General features: G+C 39.5%; 1 protein-coding gene across 3 annotated transcripts in view; it reads left to right on the top strand.

Moving 5' to 3' along the window:
• Nucleotides 1–17153, top strand: part of SBNO1 (strawberry notch homolog 1) — a 51103-nt gene that overhangs the window by 6635 nt on the left and 27315 nt on the right. For 2 of the 3 annotated variants that reach the window (XM_049619485.1, XM_049619484.1), the window contains exons 4-15: nucleotides 1256–1356; nucleotides 5406–5502; nucleotides 8065–8225; nucleotides 9204–9337; nucleotides 9537–9627; nucleotides 11094–11255; nucleotides 12132–12267; nucleotides 12348–12453; nucleotides 12589–12742; nucleotides 13725–13907; nucleotides 14429–14526; nucleotides 15627–15778. In XM_049619485.1, coding sequence (XP_049475442.1) covers nucleotides 1256–1356; nucleotides 5406–5502; nucleotides 8065–8225; nucleotides 9204–9337; nucleotides 9537–9627; nucleotides 11094–11255; nucleotides 12132–12267; nucleotides 12348–12453; nucleotides 12589–12742; nucleotides 13725–13907; nucleotides 14429–14526; nucleotides 15627–15778 — 1575 coding nt within the window. The remainder of the gene's footprint in view (nucleotides 1–1255; nucleotides 1357–5405; nucleotides 5503–8064; nucleotides 8226–9203; nucleotides 9338–9536; nucleotides 9628–11093; nucleotides 11256–12131; nucleotides 12268–12347; nucleotides 12454–12588; nucleotides 12743–13724; nucleotides 13908–14428; nucleotides 14527–15626; nucleotides 15779–17153) is intronic. The other variant, XM_049619486.1, reaches the window with a different exon arrangement.

Below are 17153 nucleotides of genomic sequence, written 5' to 3'. Positions count from 1 at the left end.
CTGTGTTATTGTGAGGGAAGTTCAGAAAGCAAAACAAAACAGGATAGGTTTGGAGCTGATCCAGTAATACTTAGTAAGTACAGTAACATCTACCACATCCAGTGGAGTAATTTTAAAAAGACAAAAGAGTACAAATCAAGGCCATCTTTGTGTGGAAGCCTGAGAAACCGTCAGACTAGACCAGGGCTGAAAAAGAAACATGTAAGTGAATGCCGAAGATAAGCATACTTTTGTGTTGTAGCAGAGGATCATCTTTTTACTAAAGGGGAAGAACAATAAAAGTATGAAACTGCAAAGAGCAAGATTTTGCATGTTCCTCCCTCACTTAGCTATGGGTGTTGCGCCTTTTGGAGCCATGAGCTGTTTGGGTCTCTGGGTTCTGAGTCCGCTTCTGTAACTCTGAACTGTTCACTGGCTCTCCCACAGTTAATGTTAAACAGATAAATCCGTTATCTCTGTTCTGACCTCCTTATTTTGTTAACACTTTGTTATTTTGGAGTCCCAAGTGACAGGCCTCCAAACACTCCCTATCTTTTGGTAGAATAGATCAGATCCGGTCAGTCCTCCTGCTGTGATTGTCACACTGTGGTCTCAAGGATCCCAGGTACCTGAAGCGAGCACTTCAGGGATGTAGGCTGGTTACGGGGCTCTAGACTCCTCAGTCAAGAAGTTCTCCTTGGCCTAGTACTCGAATTGAAGGATTCAGTTCTCTTGCTGTGTGTAAAAAGAGTTTGCAAACCACTGGTATAGAAGAAGAAAAAATTCATTGTTCGGATCTTTGAGGAGAGGAGGAACGTAGAATTTCCAAATTTTTTTCTTTTTTCCTTCCAAGAAAGAATTATTTTGCCTTGAAAGCAAGTATCATCAACTCAGGTGAGATTGATTCTGTCTTGGTGATAATACCAAGTTTTGTGGGGTTTTTTGATGAACCAAGTGAAGTGTCCCAAAGTAATGCTAGCTCTTGGTGTTTGTGTTGAAAGAAACTATCAGATATTCTGATTAAGGTGTCTTTTTGATAGTTTTCACGTTTCCTGTACACGCATATCCGTTTAAGGTAACTTGTTTTCTAAGGTTAATTCTTACCTCCACGATAACACATTGCCTTGCGTGTTTTTATCCTTATGCTTAATTTAAGGTAGTGATAAGCAGATCGGTATTTTTTCATTTGTGAAGTGGGTAAACTACTGAGTTTTTAAAAAACTGTTGGAAAAGAAATTCAGAAATCGTTCTAAAATGTAATGACTCTCCCCCTCAGCTGATGTAAGCAATGGTACAGTAAAGAAGGAGTCTTCGAATAAAGAAGTAGCGAGAATATGGATAAACGACATGAAAATGAGGAGTTTTTCCCCAACCATGGTGAGTTTTAAAAGCTGTATCTGTATTGTGTTATGGAAGTACACTTGGCTAAAAGTACTCTAAAACAACCCTCAAAACTTTTTTGGGGTGAAGGGGGGCTACTCAACTGCATAAACTAATGAGTAAGCATTAAATCTCACTGCAGTAAACTAACCTACTGAACAAGGTGATAATAACTTGCATATTTGATAGGGTGTAGTATTACACGCGGTCCTCACATCCTTTTTTGTGGATCTCATCTGGTAGACAAAGACAATGTGAGTTAACCAAAAGTGTTAGATAACGGTCCATTTTAGGATTGAACTTGCATGTATGGCTAGTTCTGAGCTGTCAGATCATATAATGTTCTAGTTACAAGTAATCTTTTTCCTTATAGTTTGGAAATGTTGTATGTTTTGGGTTAACTAATTCTGTACATTTATTTCATTGCTGTGTCTAACACTGCATGTGTGTGGTGGGTTTGTTCAAGAGGTATGCTACGTGGTTCCCCCTTCCATAATCACACAGTTTGACAAGCACATGGTGTAAGTGGTAATAGAAGGTACAGCAAAAAGTACATTGGGACAGTCACAATTAGGGTTATGACTTTGGAGGAAGAGGAGGTCTCCCTGGACTCAAATGGCCTGCGACGATTTCATTTTGTGGCAGAGATATAATGGAGATTGGGTGTTGAGTTTGGAGAGACTGTAGGAGGGCATTTTAGGAAGGGAGCTAATGCATTGGCACAGAGGCGATGGCTATATGTTTAGGTGACCGTAAGCCATGAGGAAGTTCGAATAGTTGGATTTGGCACTTTGGAGGGTTCTGAGTTGAGTTTGAAAGATTTGGACTTGGTGCAGCACCAGTCGGGGCCACCGGAAGTGGAGGATCCTGTTAGTGACTCAGGATGGGCTGGTGGGGGGGGAGACCCTTTGGCTAAGTACTCCAGAAGGAAGTATTAGAAATTAAACCTGGGGGACTACAAAGAGAATGATTGGAACAAGGTGAGAGGGAAGAACAAAAGGAAAACATGTAACAATACCAGAGGATTGCTAAGACTTGGGGACGGAATAAGGAACTGGAGACACAGCGCAGCCGTCTGTGCCTGAGGTTTTGAACAGGGACTAGGAGAGTGAATGCTGGCCGGACCCAGTTTACTTAATAGTTGTGTGCCAGCAACTTACATGGAAGTTGATTTTTAGAAAATACAATTGCGTTTTTCTTTTTTCTTTTTTTTTTTAATTTTTTTTAAGTTTATTTTTGAGAGAGAACCAGCCAGGGAGGGGCAGAGAATGGGGGACAGAAGATCCCAAGCGGGCTCTGTTGTGACAGCAGACAGCCCCGTGCATGGCTTGAACTCATGAACCATGAGATCATGACTGAACCCAAGTCTGACACTTAACCAACTGAGCCACCTACGTACCCTGAGATTGCGTTTTTCTTTAAAAAATGTATGTAGTACTCCGGTTCCCAGTTCAGCTTATGTTTGCCCATAATATGCCAGAAGTTCTTTGTTGTCCTTGCAGTTAAGAAACCTCTAACAGGGAGCGCCTGGGTGGCTTCAGCTCAGGTCATGATCTCTCGATTCGTGAGTTCAAGCCCTGCATGGGGCTCTCTGCACAGAGCACGCTTCAGATACTCTGTCTCCTTCTCTCTCTGCCCCTCCCCCGCTCGTGCTTTTTCTCTCTCTCTCAGAAATAAATATTTAAAAAAAAAGAGGGGCACCTGGGTGGCTCGGTTGGTTTAGCATCCAGCTTTGGCTCAGGTCATGATCCCCCAGTTTGTGGGTTCAAGCCCCACGTCGGGCTCTGTGCTGACAGCGTGGAGCTTGCTTGGAATTTCTCTCTCTCTCTCTCTCTCTCTGCTCCTATCCTACTCATTCTCTCCGTCCCTCCTCTCTCTCTCTCCCTCAAAACCAGTAAACTTAAAAAAAAAAAAAAAAAGAAAGAAACATCTAACGGGCGCCTGACTGGCTCAGTCCGTGGAGCATGTGACTCTTGATCTTGAGGTCTTGAGTTCTGGCCCCACACTGGGCATAGAGCTTACTTTAAAAAAAAAAAAAAAATCTGTATCTCTGGCAGAGATCACAAACTGGTAGACTGTGGACCAAAGCCAGTTGACAGATGTGTTTTGTTGGGTGGGACTCCACAGTATTTTGAAAAAATTTGAATTTGTTGCTACCACATAAAAATCCTCTGATTTCCAGGTTCTCCTGAAAAACAGGAGTACCTGACGACCATGGGCCCACATTCCCACCTAAACAGGCTCCTGGCTGAGTAGGAACGTGGACTTTGTGTGTTGGGTGGGCGTTCTGCAGGTACCACAGTCTCCCCACTCCCCCTCATTTATCTCCTTGACTTGAAGCTTGGGGACCCTCAGTTGCCTTTTTATTGGCTTTGAAATTTACCTGTCTGTCCCTGGATTTTGTGACCAGACAGTAGACCAGCTTATCTTCCAGTTAACACTCTTGGTGATTTTTTTTTTTTAATTCAGGTAAGGGAAGATAAGATAGAGGGAGAAGGAAGGAGGCTGGTCATTTAGCATAGTATGCATTCTTTCTTTTTTTTTTTTTCAATGTTTTGTGTTTTATTTATTTTTGAGAGAGAGAGCATGAGTGGGGGAGGAGCTGAGAGAGAAGGACAGGATCTGAAGTGGGCTCTGCACTGACAGCAGAGAGCCCGATATGGGGCTTGAACTCACGAACTGGGAGATCATGACCTGAAGTCGGAAGCCCAACCCACTGAGCTCCCCAGGTCCCCTAGTCTTATTTGATAACGTGAGGAAAGGGCTGAAGGTGGGATGGGGAAGACACAGAATTTAAGTGATTTAAGCAAGGCCACACAAATTAACAGCAGAATGAGGATTTGTATGTGTTTCTTTGCCAACCCCACTTTGTCTCCGGTTTCTGAAATTGAGTTTTATTTTGGCATACTTTCTAAGAACATTCGGAACTTTTTTGGATTTTTTTCCTAAGGATTCCATGGATTGATGTTGATTGGATGTTTATCTACCATCTCCCTCTTCCTTCCCACTTTTATTGAGCATCTGTTTGCCATCATAACTCTAGACAAAATATAAAGAAATCGAAGAGCCTGTCCTTACCTTTCGATGTTTTGTTATCCTTGGCGTTGCCTGTAGGGCCTGACTGGCTTCTCTCTCTTTTTTTTTTTTTTCCCCCTCCTTTTCTGGATATACTGGATTTCACAGATTTTTCTCTATAGTCTTTCTTGAACAAGCACATTAATAAATATCTTTGGTGTTGGTTTACTTGTAGTGAAAAGAGGCTTGTTCAGGGGCTTTCTATTCCCCTATTTCTCCCTACCGCTCCTCCTTTAAGATTCTGTGAAGAAAAAAAGGAACATGTGATTGGTAACCATTCACACAAGTTGTCTAGGACAGTCTGGCTTTATTCTAGTTTTCCTGGTGTACTTAACTAATAGCTCCCCATTTCATTTTCACGTGTGCCAAGGATTAGAGAGTACGTGATAAGGCTTTCTTATATGTGATTGTTGTGTTTGTGGAGACACAGATGTCTGAAGTAAACGCTCCGTCCTTCAGAAGAACCTTTAAATCCAGAGTTTTCTGGGGTTTTAGTTTCAGTGTCCGAGGGAGAGAAGACAGGTGACGTGAAGGTTCACTAAAATGAGAGTGGGATGTGTGGCTTCAGTGGTTTCTGCCATTGATGTTGTAGGATGAGCTGCTGGGGCTCATCCACCTTCCTTCCTAAGCCTTTTGGTCCTTCTCTTCCTGGAACTGACAAGGACTAAGGTTAGAAAGAGTTCTGGGCATCAGGGAGGGTGGTAGGCAAAGGGGAGAGTAGTTTGAGAGGTAGTGACTGGAAGGAAGGTGGAGCCCTGACGTGACCCAGCGGTGCGTTAGAGCTGAGAGTAGGGCATGGATTATCTTTGCTCATCAGAGAAGCACGGAAGAACCAAAGTATGATCCAGCTTTGAGGGAACATAGAAGAAGAATATCATGTTTCCAAGACTGAAGGTTGCTAGTGTTCCTACAGAGGAGTTTTCCTGTGTGTTGGCTGGACCTCCAGTCTCTGATTATGCTCTATGTTACAGAAGGTCCCTGTTGTGAAAGAGGAAGATGAACCAGAGGAGGAAGATGAAGAAGAAATGGGTCATGCAGAAACCTACGCAGAATATATGCCAATAAAACGTATGTCTTTGGGATTTGTCAAAATGATGAAAGACTTTTGGGTTCCTCTTGAACTTAAGTAACTTTCCCACACATGTTATTACCGATTAGGATCTATCAATATTGGGTACCTTGGAATTTGACAAGTGTGAGCCTTATAATCTGTTTTAAACTATTACAGGTTTTAAAATATCTAGGTGAAAATTTTACTGGTGTATTTTTTCCTACAGAAAGTTAAAACTGTTTTGGGTTGAAGTCCTTCAAAACTAAGAGTAAAAAAGCTTGGGCTTTATTTTGTTTCAAGTTAATTTTGCTCATGTCAGCAGCAGGTATAAAATCATAGTGAATTATAGAGGCGTAAGTCTGTACCTTAGCTTTATATACTTTATGCAAACAAAAGCATGGGAATCTTAAAAATACAATGTGCTATTTATTTCAATAGTGTACATTAACATTTCTCCCTTTTTGGCGTAACAACCATGTTTTATTTTTTTAGTGACCACTGTACTATGTCAAACTGAAAATTAATAGTTTTTAACTTTGGTAGAAAAATGTTCACTTTGGGTGGCTCAGTTGGTTAAGTGCCCGACTCTTGATTTAGGCTCACTCAGGTCACGATCTCATGGTTGTGCATTTGAGCCCAGTGGGGCTTCAGTTCGGCATGGAGCTTGCTTGAGATTCTCCCTCTCCCCACCTCCCTCCTGCCTCGAGCATGTACTCCCTCCCTCTCAAAAAAAAAAAAAATGTTCACTCTCATTATATGGTGGTGATAAGATGGAAAAAATACACACATGGCTAGAATCTTTTATGTACTCTGAGTTTCTATAAAAAGCCACTAATATTACCACTTGAACTAAAAAATCTGTTTACCAACTGTGTATGGACTTCAAGCTCCCATAATTTTCTGGCCATTTAAAAAGAAGTTATTTATTTTTAATGTTTATTTTTGAGAGAGAGCGTGCATGCATGTGAGTGGGAGAGGAGAAAGTGCAGAAAGAGAGAGGAATAGAGAATCCAAAGCGGGCTCCACACTGACAGCAGAGTGCTGGATGTGTGGGGCCTTGAACCCATGAACCATGAGATCATGACCTGAGCCGACATTGGACGCTCAACCTACTGAGCCACCCAGGTGTCTCTATTTATTTATTTAAGTTTATTTATGTATTTTGAGAGAGCGAGCCAGGGAAGGACAGGGAGAGAGGGAACCCCCAAGCAGGTGCATGGTGTTAGTACAGAACCCGACTCGGGACTTAATGTCATAAACTGTGAGAACTGAAACCTGAGCTGAAACCCAAGAGTCAGACACCTAATTGACTGAGCCACCCAGGTGCCCCTAAAATGAACTTTAGAAGTAAAAGAAAAACAATTTTTTTAATTAAATTTTATTTTTTAATTTAAATCCAAGTTAGTGAACATACAGTAAAAATAATTGTTTTTTGACGAACTTTAAAGAGCATTTGGCTTGCTCAGCTGGTAGAACATGTAGCTTTTGATTTCAGAGTTGTAAGTTCGAGCCCCACGTTGGATGTGGAAGCTACTTAAAAATAATACATACACGTATACTTACATACCTGTATAAATTTTTAAACTATGAACTTCAGGTTGTGGTATCCGAAATGGGTAGTTTCCCCCTCCCACCCATAATAGTTCATAAAAGGATTGAGAGTTTATCCGTGGCCCTTGAAACCAAAGTCAGCAAACTAAATTTGGACTTTTGCTTGTTTTTATAAAGTTTTATTGGAACATAACCATGCGCGTGAGTTTATTTATTTTTTGGCTATGGCTGCTTTTGGCTATGGCTGCTTTTACTTTGCTACAATACCGATGTTCAGTAACACCAGATACTCTCCAAAGCTGGAAATATTTATTGTCTGACCATATATAGAAAAGGTTTGCTGATCTCTGTTTAAAGCTATTCACATAGGGGCGCCTGGGTGGCTCAGTCGGTTAAGCGTCCGACTTCAGCTCAGGTCACGATCTCACGGTCCGTGAGTTCAAGCCCCGTGTCGGGCTCTGGGCTGATGGCTCAGAGCCTGGAGCCTGCTTCCGATTCTGTCTCCCTCTCTCTCTGCCCCTCCCCCGTTCATGTTCTGTCTCTCTTTGTCTCAAAAATTAAAAAAATAAATAAATAAAGCTATTCACATAATGCATTTCGGGGAATTAGTTGCTGTTTAATTTTATGGCCAAGATTTCCATTAAAATCCCTTTCAAAATAAAATTACATTCCAAACTTTTGTTTCACTGATGCAAGGGAGTGATTCATTCAAATAAATTCCCAAATCTAGGATTGTGTTTGTTGCTATTGGAGAACCTGATGGTATGAACCAAGTCCATATTTTTTTAGACTTTTTTAATCAGCGGGTCTTTATTTAAAGCATGAGTATTTGATAAATAGGTCCTTTTAGTCAAATTTAAATAGTAATTTACCACCCATCAATACCTTTATAGAATCCTGAAGTGTATAGTTACTTATTTACTTTTACTTTTTCTATGATAGGAAAAATATGGCAATATCATATAATAAAACTAGAAGTGTTATTACCTAGAAAAATTAAAATGAAGTTTTTTTAATTTTTCGTTCAGTAAAAATTGGCCTACGTCATCCAGATGCTGTAGTGGAAACTAGTTCTTTATCCAGTGTTACTCCTCCTGATGTTTGGTACAAAACATCCATTTCTGAAGAAACCATTGATAATGGCTGGTTATCAGCGTTACAGCTTGAGGCAATTACTTATGCAGCGCAGGTAAGCAATAATATTTCGTAGCTACATACAATATTTATCTTTGAATCCTGGTCCATATAATACAGTTGTTTTAATGCAAAGGTTAAGTTTTCCTTGCATGAAAAACTTGTGAATGTGATTTTTATAGAAGTTTCACGTGTCTGATAATTAAAGAGGTAGCATGGATTCAGGAGGTGCGCGTTTCTACCAGAAATGACAAATGTTACAGCCTTTTTGGAATGTGTATTAAAATTAAAAATACATATATCTTAAGGCGTCTGGCTGGCTCAGTCATGCAACTTCTGATCTTGGAGTCATGCAACTCTTGATCTCGGGGTCACGAGTTCAAGCCCCACGCTGGGCGCAGAGCTTGCTTGAAAAAATAACATATATCCTTTGAGGTAACGAGTGTATTATTGGAAGTCTATTCGACAGAACTATTAGATTGAGAACATATATATTAAGGAGATGGATAGATGGGTGGTTGACTTTGTTTTTGTTTTTGGTGGATGACTATTCGTTGCAGCTTTTTTAACTTTGGTGGTAGAATGCTGGAAAAGACTTAAAAGCCCATACCATTGTGGGTGTTTGAATAAACTGTGGTATTGGTGTATGGGTATGGTACTGTCTTTTAAAACCATGAATTAGAGTTATGCTAGTTGTCTTGAGAGGGCTTCTGTCGTACTCCATTTCTGTAAAATAAGTAATGGCCAAACAGCTAACCATCCCCCATGTTTATGTGTGATTAAAAGTTTGTATTTGACTCTGCAAGCATTGAAACAGGTATGGGAGAAGCTCACCAGTTTGTTGACTTCAGTTACCTGGTGCATGTGAGTGTGGCAAGAAACAATACTTAGTAAATATAAAGAAAGTATTCATACTAAGCCAAAGCGTATGTCATTTGTATACGCATAAATCACAGTAATATCTTCCTGTTTAAAAGACTGATGACTAAGGTATTTGAAGGAGTAGATTAATTATCAACTTTCTCTTTTTTAGCAACATGAAACATTCCTACCTAATGGAGATCGTGCTGGCTTCTTAATAGGTGATGGTGCTGGTGTAGGAAAAGGAAGGACGATAGCAGGAATCATCTATGAAAATTATTTGTTGAGTAGAAAAAGAGCATTATGGTAAGTAAGTGCCAAAGACTGTGTAAGCTTTCTTTTTGTGAATAATTACTTACGCATGTGAGATGGGTTTTATTACTGAGTAGGTGTATTTTTTAAGTGTCGAGGCCTGGTTTTATTTATCCTGAGTACTGCTGGATTGATGGAATTTGCATTTAATTTGTGTGTGTGTGTGTTTTTCCTTTTCTTTTTTATGTGGCAGGTTCAGTGTTTCAAATGACTTGAAGTATGATGCTGAAAGAGATTTGAGGGATATTGGAGCAAAAAACATTTTGGTTCATTCATTAAATAAGGTATGAAAGTTTTCTATTCAGTTAGTCATTCAGTAAATATTGATTCATCTGTGAGATTGGAATAATAACAGGTTCTACTTTGTAGAGTTACAAAGATCAAGTGAGTTATTTTACAGAAAGCATTAGTTGAGGGCTGGCCATTCTCATTGGGTTGTGGATTACTGTACGTCAGCTACTGTGCCAGGTACGGTTGGGTGGTGACAAACAAAATAGGCCTTGTCTCTGTCGTTACGGAGTTTATTCTCAGTCTTCGGTGTTGGTCTTTGTTTCTGAGGTGACTTTATATGCTGAAGCTCACAACTGTGTGTGGAAGGGTGCACTGTAGTAAAGCCGTGTGGACAGGTAGTGTGCCCATCACAGCACATAGGGAATTGTTGACTTTTGGAGACTGATTTGAGATTTGTCTGGTAGATTTGTGTATCTGTACCTGCGTTTATGTAAGAACAATACTGTCAAGTGGAAGAAAATGTGGGTAGGTATCTGAAGCAGTTTACTGTGATAAGAATCTTCATGTTCATTTAGCAAACCCTTACTGACCTCCTCCTGTGCACCAACTGCTGGAGTTACCAGGGTGGAATAGACAGACCTGGTTCCTGCAGGTGCCTCCCCGTTAGCCTTTCGAAAATAAGTAAGGACAAGCATTCCCTGTGGCCCTAAGTTGGTTCAGTGTCGCCTTGCTCATCGTCGGCTTTTTGGGGGTGGGGTATGACTGAGTGGGTTGGTGGTGCCGGTTCTTGAATTGATAACCGACAGCTCAAACTAAAAAACTGACCGGCATAGCTCGTTATATATGACACAGGACTGACAGTGACTTGGCATATAGCAAGTGCACGATAAATATTTGTAAAATGAATATCGTGACTTTTTTCTTAGAGGGGAGCTTGGTTTATAACCTTTCGGCTTTTTGTTTTGTTTTTGAGAGAGGGGGTAGGGGAGGGACAGGGAGAGAGGAGAGAATCTTAGGCAGGCTCTACATCCAGCACAGAGTCCCATGCGGGGCTTGATCCCATGGGGGCGAAATCATGACATGAATTGAAATCCAGAGTAGGATGTTTAACTGACTTAGCCACCCAGGAGCCCCTGTAATCTTTTGTTGTTGTTGTTGATAGAAGTTTTTTGAGGAGGGCCTGGGTGGCTCCCTGCTGGGTGTGGAGCCTGCTTAGGGGAGTCTTTTCCTCTCCCTCTGCCCCTCCGCTGCCAGCACTCTCTCAGAAAAAAAAAGGTTTTTGAGACTTTGATGAAAACTGGATCCTTATGTCATGAAGTTATGTGTGTGTGTACGTACATATATACAATGGTACGTGTGTGTGTATACGTACGTAGAAGAAATTTTGTGTATGGTCTTAGGGGTCCTTTGACTTCCCTCAAACCCATGATAGACTCACCAGTTTCCTGCTATAGAAGCTTAGGTAAGATAAATGTTTCAGAGAAAAAAGTATATTTATAACTTCTTTTTTCTTTTTTAGTTTAAATATGGAAAAATTTCTTCCAAACATAACGGGAGCGTGAAAAAGGGTGTTATTTTTGCTACCTATTCTTCCCTTATTGGTGAAAGTCAGTCTGGTGGTAAATACAAAACTAGATTAAAACAACTTCTGCATTGGTGTGGTGATGACTTCGATGGAGTGGTATCCTTTTCAATAAATGTTTTTATGTTTTTTAATGACACAAAAGTGCATGTGAGAGTAAACCTTTGGAAAACTACATCCTGAGGTTAACTGCAATTGCTGGGATGAGAGCTTTTAGGATAGCTCAGCATCCAAGGGGTCAGAAAGTTGATTCTGTTTTGTAGCTGCCATATAGGAGGCCAGTATGTAAGCTCCCGGTTTAGGGAAATGTTAAGAGGTGTGGGACGTGATGAATGCTATATTCCTCTTTTTGGGGATTCACGGTGCATATTGATATAGTAAAGCACCTGAGACGACTAAGGGGAAAAAACTGAACTTAGTGATGTTCAAACCTATTTACCCATGGCAAACCTTTTGCTGTCCTGCATGAGGAATGCCAGTTTTTAAAATGCTCATTAAGTTAGTTACCAATTGTACTTCTACTTAGAGAATTTGCCAAAATTGTGTGGTGGACCTTTCTTGCCAGGGTGGATCCTTTCCTCCATTCTAATCAAGAATTAAATATCAGGTTAAGAGAAATACCCAAATGAGAGGTTGCCTCTGAGACTTGAAAGGGAGGGGTTACGTCAAAGAGAGGCACGTAGAGGGCTTCATTTATGTTTGTGATCTTAAAAAGAATCTGAGGCAAATAAGGTAAAATGTTACAGGTTTTACAAAGCTGTATGATGGGTATGTTGGTATTATTTTAAAAAGTTAATGCTCAGGGGCTTATTATCCGTGGCAACTCTCCCTTCCTGATTATCTTGAACTTGGCCCACTCCTCTGCCACAGAAATTTGGGATGTTCCCCAAGACCTTAAGGAAATAAAAGTTAAATCTTCTTTAAAGATTAGAAATACTTGCTACTGTGATGTGTTCCTTAATTCACTCTGTACAGATAGTCTTTGATGAATGCCATAAAGCAAAAAACTTATGTCCTGTTGGTTCTTCGAAGCCAACCAAGACAGGCTTGGCAGTTTTAGAGCTTCAGAACAAATTGCCAAAGGCCAGAGTTGTTTATGCTAGTGCCACTGGTGAGTTGTTATTTTATTTGAAGGATACATGTGTGAGTTATTTATTCAGCTATAACATGTTTTGTTTTGGGATTTTTCAGGTGCTTCTGAACCACGAAACATGGCCTATATGAACCGTCTTGGAATATGGGGTGAGGGAACTCCATTTAGAGAATTCAGTGATTTTATCCAAGCAGTAGAACGGAGGTAATGTAGTTTACGGTATACGCTGTTTGTTCTCAGTTGCAGTTTAAAAGAGGTGTTACTGCTAAAACCTTTTCCACTTATATTAAAGCCCTACTATATTTAATGATAGTTACTGTGTGTTTTAATTTTATTCAGAGGTGTTGGTGCCATGGAAATAGTTGCTATGGATATGAAACTTAGAGGAATGTACATTGCTCGACAGCTGAGCTTTACTGGAGTGACCTTCAAAATTGAGGAAGTTCTTCTTTCTCAGAGCTATGTGAAAATGTATAACAAAGCAGTCAAGCTGGTGAGAAGTTATTTCTTAATTCCTAGTATTTTTAATGTCTGTCAGCCCACAAGAGTATATTTTGCCGTAAAACAACAGATAAATCACCAGATCCTTACTTTCCTAATTTTCTAAGCTTTCTCTTTGTTAAAGTAATTTATTAGGAGAAAAAAGCTATTGGGGAGCCTGGGTAGTTCAGTCGGTTGAGCGTCTGACTCTTGATTTCGGCTCAGGTCATGATTCCATGGTCATGAGATCAAGCCCCGCATCAGGGTCAATGCTGGGTGTGGAGCCTGCTTAAGATTCTTTCTCTCCCCCTCTGCCTCTCTCCACCGCTTGTGCACGTGCGCTTTCTCTCTTTCAAGTAAATATAAATAAATAAAACGACACAAAAAAGCTATTTACAATGGGGTGTCTGGCTGGCTCAGTCAAAGAGCATGTGACTTGATCTTCAGGGTTATGAGTTCAAGCCACATTTAGTGTAGAGATCACTTAAATGCATAAACTTTTTAAAAAGCCATTTATTTAAGTCGCATAGTTTTAGAATTACAGTGTAACTATTCCCTAAAATGACTGTAGTTGCTAAGAAGAGTTTCGAGGCAACTGTGAACATCCTGAAAAACATTTGTTTAGAGCTTCCCAAGCTACTGAAGTTGGTTTATTAAATTAATGTTAAGTAGTCTTGTGCCTAACATTATTTTGCTTGAATCGGTCATTTTTAAAAAATGTTTATTTATTTTTGAGAGAGAGAGAGAGTACACGAGCGGGGGTGGGGTAGGGGGGAGGCAGAAAGGGAGACAGAGAGAATCCCAAGCAGGCTCCATGCTGTGCACGTAGAGCCTGATGCGGGGCTCGAACTCAGAAACCGTGAGATCATGACCCGAGCCAAAATCAGGAGTCGGACGCTTAACTGAATGAGGCACCCAGGTGCCCCGAATCAGTGATTTTTAAATAATTCACACTTATAGATGAAATACCTAAAATGTTGATTGTGTATCTTCAGTGGGTCATTGCCAGAGAGCGATTTCAGCAAGCTGCAGATCTGATTGATGCTGAGCAACGCATGAAGAAATCCATGTGGGGTCAGTTCTGGTCTGCTCACCAGAGATTTTTCAAATACTTGTGTATAGCATCCAAAGTTAAAAGGGTTGTGCAACTAGCTCGAGAAGAAATCAAGAATGGAAAAGTAAGTTGAAGAACACATTAATAGATTTATTCTTTGGTTATGTTTTCTAGTCTTGTGTGTTCAGGCTTTCTGCTTGGAAAGCCTGCTCTTTCTGAGAGTTGTAAAAGTATTAATGTAGTCAGACTTTAAAATACACATTTCTTTAAAGAATTTAGATAGCTCAAAAGACTATAAAGAAATAAACCACTATAATTTGGCCATCCATAGATATAACTACTGATGACATGTGGGTATTTATTGCCATACAGTTTTTCTTTTCAGCAAAATATAGATATACTTGAAGTACACAGAACTGAGGCAGGGGCTTTAATTATGTCCACTGCTGTAATCCTATTTCCTAGCTAAGTTTTTTACACATGGTAGCATGCCTCAGATATATACAGAATAAATAAATGAGCACGTATGTACAATAATGGGTCATTCTTGTTTGAAATCCTTTTTCTTAACTATTTTAAATATGTAAAATACATCTTAAGAAACCACATGCGTGGTATTATTTATAATTCTGTTTTTCTCTCCAGTGTGTTGTAATTGGTCTGCAGTCGACAGGAGAAGCTAGAACATTAGAAGCCTTGGAGGAGGGTGGAGGAGAATTGAATGATTTCGTTTCAACTGCCAAGTAATGTTTTTGGTTTTAAGTTTTTATTTAGATTAGTTTTAAGTGTTCGCATTTCCTGGAGGCAAAAGTTTTGATTCATCCATACCATCATTAAAGTTTTTCTGATCTTAGTTTTTGCAGTTCTGTGCGATCCATGACAGTATATCCTTTGGAAAACAACATACGAATGCTCAGTTGTTAAGCATTTTGACAATATTGTGCCCAGTATTTGAACTAATGGAAGGGTATGATTTTTGTCTTGTAGATCTTGGAAATGTGTGACAGCTTGGATTACTTTCTGTTTTAGTTTCAGCTTTGTGTGTTTGAAATTACCATTATCCGCACGAACAATAAGTAGAGTTTGCCCCAGTTTAGTAATCTGTGTATAAAAATTGCACGCAATCATGGGATATTCAAAAAGAGTTTTAAAAAGAAGTTTTTAGACATCGTTTCTCAGTTTATTTGCCTACCCTAGCCATGTTAACTGTGGTAGTAAAATTAGCAAAATAACCTTCGCCCCACCTATCTTTTGCCTCAGGCGATATATTCAAGTGGTTCCTTTTAAGGTGGATATAATCCAAAACTGCTTCTAAAAACAAAACATGCACCTACTAATCTGTTGTCTTTTGTACTTATGTGCCTGTTACTATGTTGTTTAAAATGGTAGGAGCTAGTCACGGGTGCCTATCAATGGCTAGTCCAAATTGAGATACGCTGTGAGTGTAAACACAGGAGATTTCATTCAACGACTTAAAGTATATGTTTTACATCTCACTGATTGCATTTTGAAATGATACATTGATATATATAATACTAGAATATGTCCTGAAATGTATTATTAAAAAAACGTTTGTCTAGTTTTCTTTTACTTTTTAATGTAGTTACTGGAAAATGTAAACATTGCATATTTGGCTTGGCCTGAACTTTATTTCAGTTAGCGTTGACCTACAATATTAAAGTTATTTCAGCTGGATTATCACTGTTTTGTAAAACTGAACAGAGTATACAGTATTTACTTTTTAGGAAATGTATTTTAAAAATATATTCAGTAAGACTTTATATATAATAAACTATTTGGCAAACTGAACCACTAATTGTCACTTGTTTTCTCCTATAAACAGAGGAGTGTTGCAGTCACTAATTGAAAAACACTTCCCTGCTCCAGATCGAAAAAAACTGTATAGTTTGTTAGGAATCGATTTGACAGCTCCGAGTAACAATAGTTCACCAAGAGACAGTCCTTGTAAAGAAAATAAAGTGAAGAAGCGGAAAGGTGGGTTTTTTCTCTTTAAATGATGTTGAAAATAGTGTAAATTTGAGCATTTTGAAGCAGCTATATTTTGGGATTGAGCCGCCTTCCTTAAATTGGCATGTAGTTGTATATTTTCACTGTTGCCTATGTGGTTTTGAACACACAAGTAACTCCCTGTTTTAAATCAGGACTTGAACAGTTTGGTGCTAGGCACTATATTAAGCACTGGCCATACATTGTTTCATTTAACCCACAAGGGATCCATATGAAAATAGGTCTTGCTCTTTGTTTTCTAGACAGAGGACACTAAGGCACAGAAAGATTAAGAGGTTAAGGAATCTTGCCAGGTTCACATAGCTAGTGGGCAATACACAGCAAAATCTGGGCCTTGCTATTGTTATAGCTGCATATGCATACACACATATGGTGTTTTTACAGTCTTTAAAGAGTCATTTGTTAATTTATTATTTTTAAGAATACACTCCGTGCTTACTAGACATTTTATAATATGCAAACTTCAGCTTCTGTTTAGATGCTTAGTAAGACGTTTGGCTTTCAGAAGTTAACTTCTCAGGCACCTGGGGGGCTAAGTCGGTTAAGTATCTGACTTCAGCTCAGGTCATGATGTCACCATTCGTGAATTCGAGCCCCGCATTGGGCTCTGTGCTGACAGCTCAGAGCCTGGAGCCTGCGTTGGATTCTGTGTCTCCCTCTGTCTGCCCCTCCCCTGCTCATGCTCTGTCTCTCTTTCTCTCTCTCTCAAAAATAAACATTAAGAAACAAAAGTTAACTTCACAGGCTTTCTCTATGACAGTGATAACTTCCATTGGAATGTCTGTGATGCTGTGTATTCTAAACACAGTGGCTGATACTTGAGCCTTAATTTTTTTTTATCTGTTGTAAGTACATGTTTTTCACATTTTTTAAGTTTATTTTGAAAGAGAAAGCACGCGAGCTGGGGAAGGGCAGGGAGGGTGGAGAGAGAATCCCAAGCAGGGCTCAAACCCACGACTCTAGGATCATGACCTGAGCCAAAATCAAGAGTCAGACACTTAACTGACTGAGCCACCCAAGTGCCCCTACATTTTTAATCTGCTTGAAAGTGGGTTGGTTATTATAATTGAGAACATTTTTTTGTGGTAGTGGCACAAAAAGTAATGCTGTGTTTTAGAATCAGTGGCCTCTTAAATGGTCGCGTGGTCGTTTCCCTTTGCTGAGTTATGTTCTTACCATATATACCATTAATATGTGAACTTTTAATGGTTTGTTCCAGATCTCTTTTCTGAATATTCAGTAAAATAATTCAAATCAGCACCCTGTTTGATTTCTAAAATGGTGTGTTACAGATTTTTTTTAAGTATTCCGTAAGTTATTTTTTTAAGGTATTTTATTTTTT

Source organism: Panthera uncia (assembly GCF_023721935.1).
Source record: "Panthera uncia isolate 11264 chromosome D3 unlocalized genomic scaffold, Puncia_PCG_1.0 HiC_scaffold_8, whole genome shotgun sequence".
NCBI lineage: Eukaryota > Metazoa > Chordata > Mammalia > Carnivora > Felidae > Panthera > Panthera uncia.
This window is presented reverse-complemented; position numbering and strand designations above follow the sequence as displayed.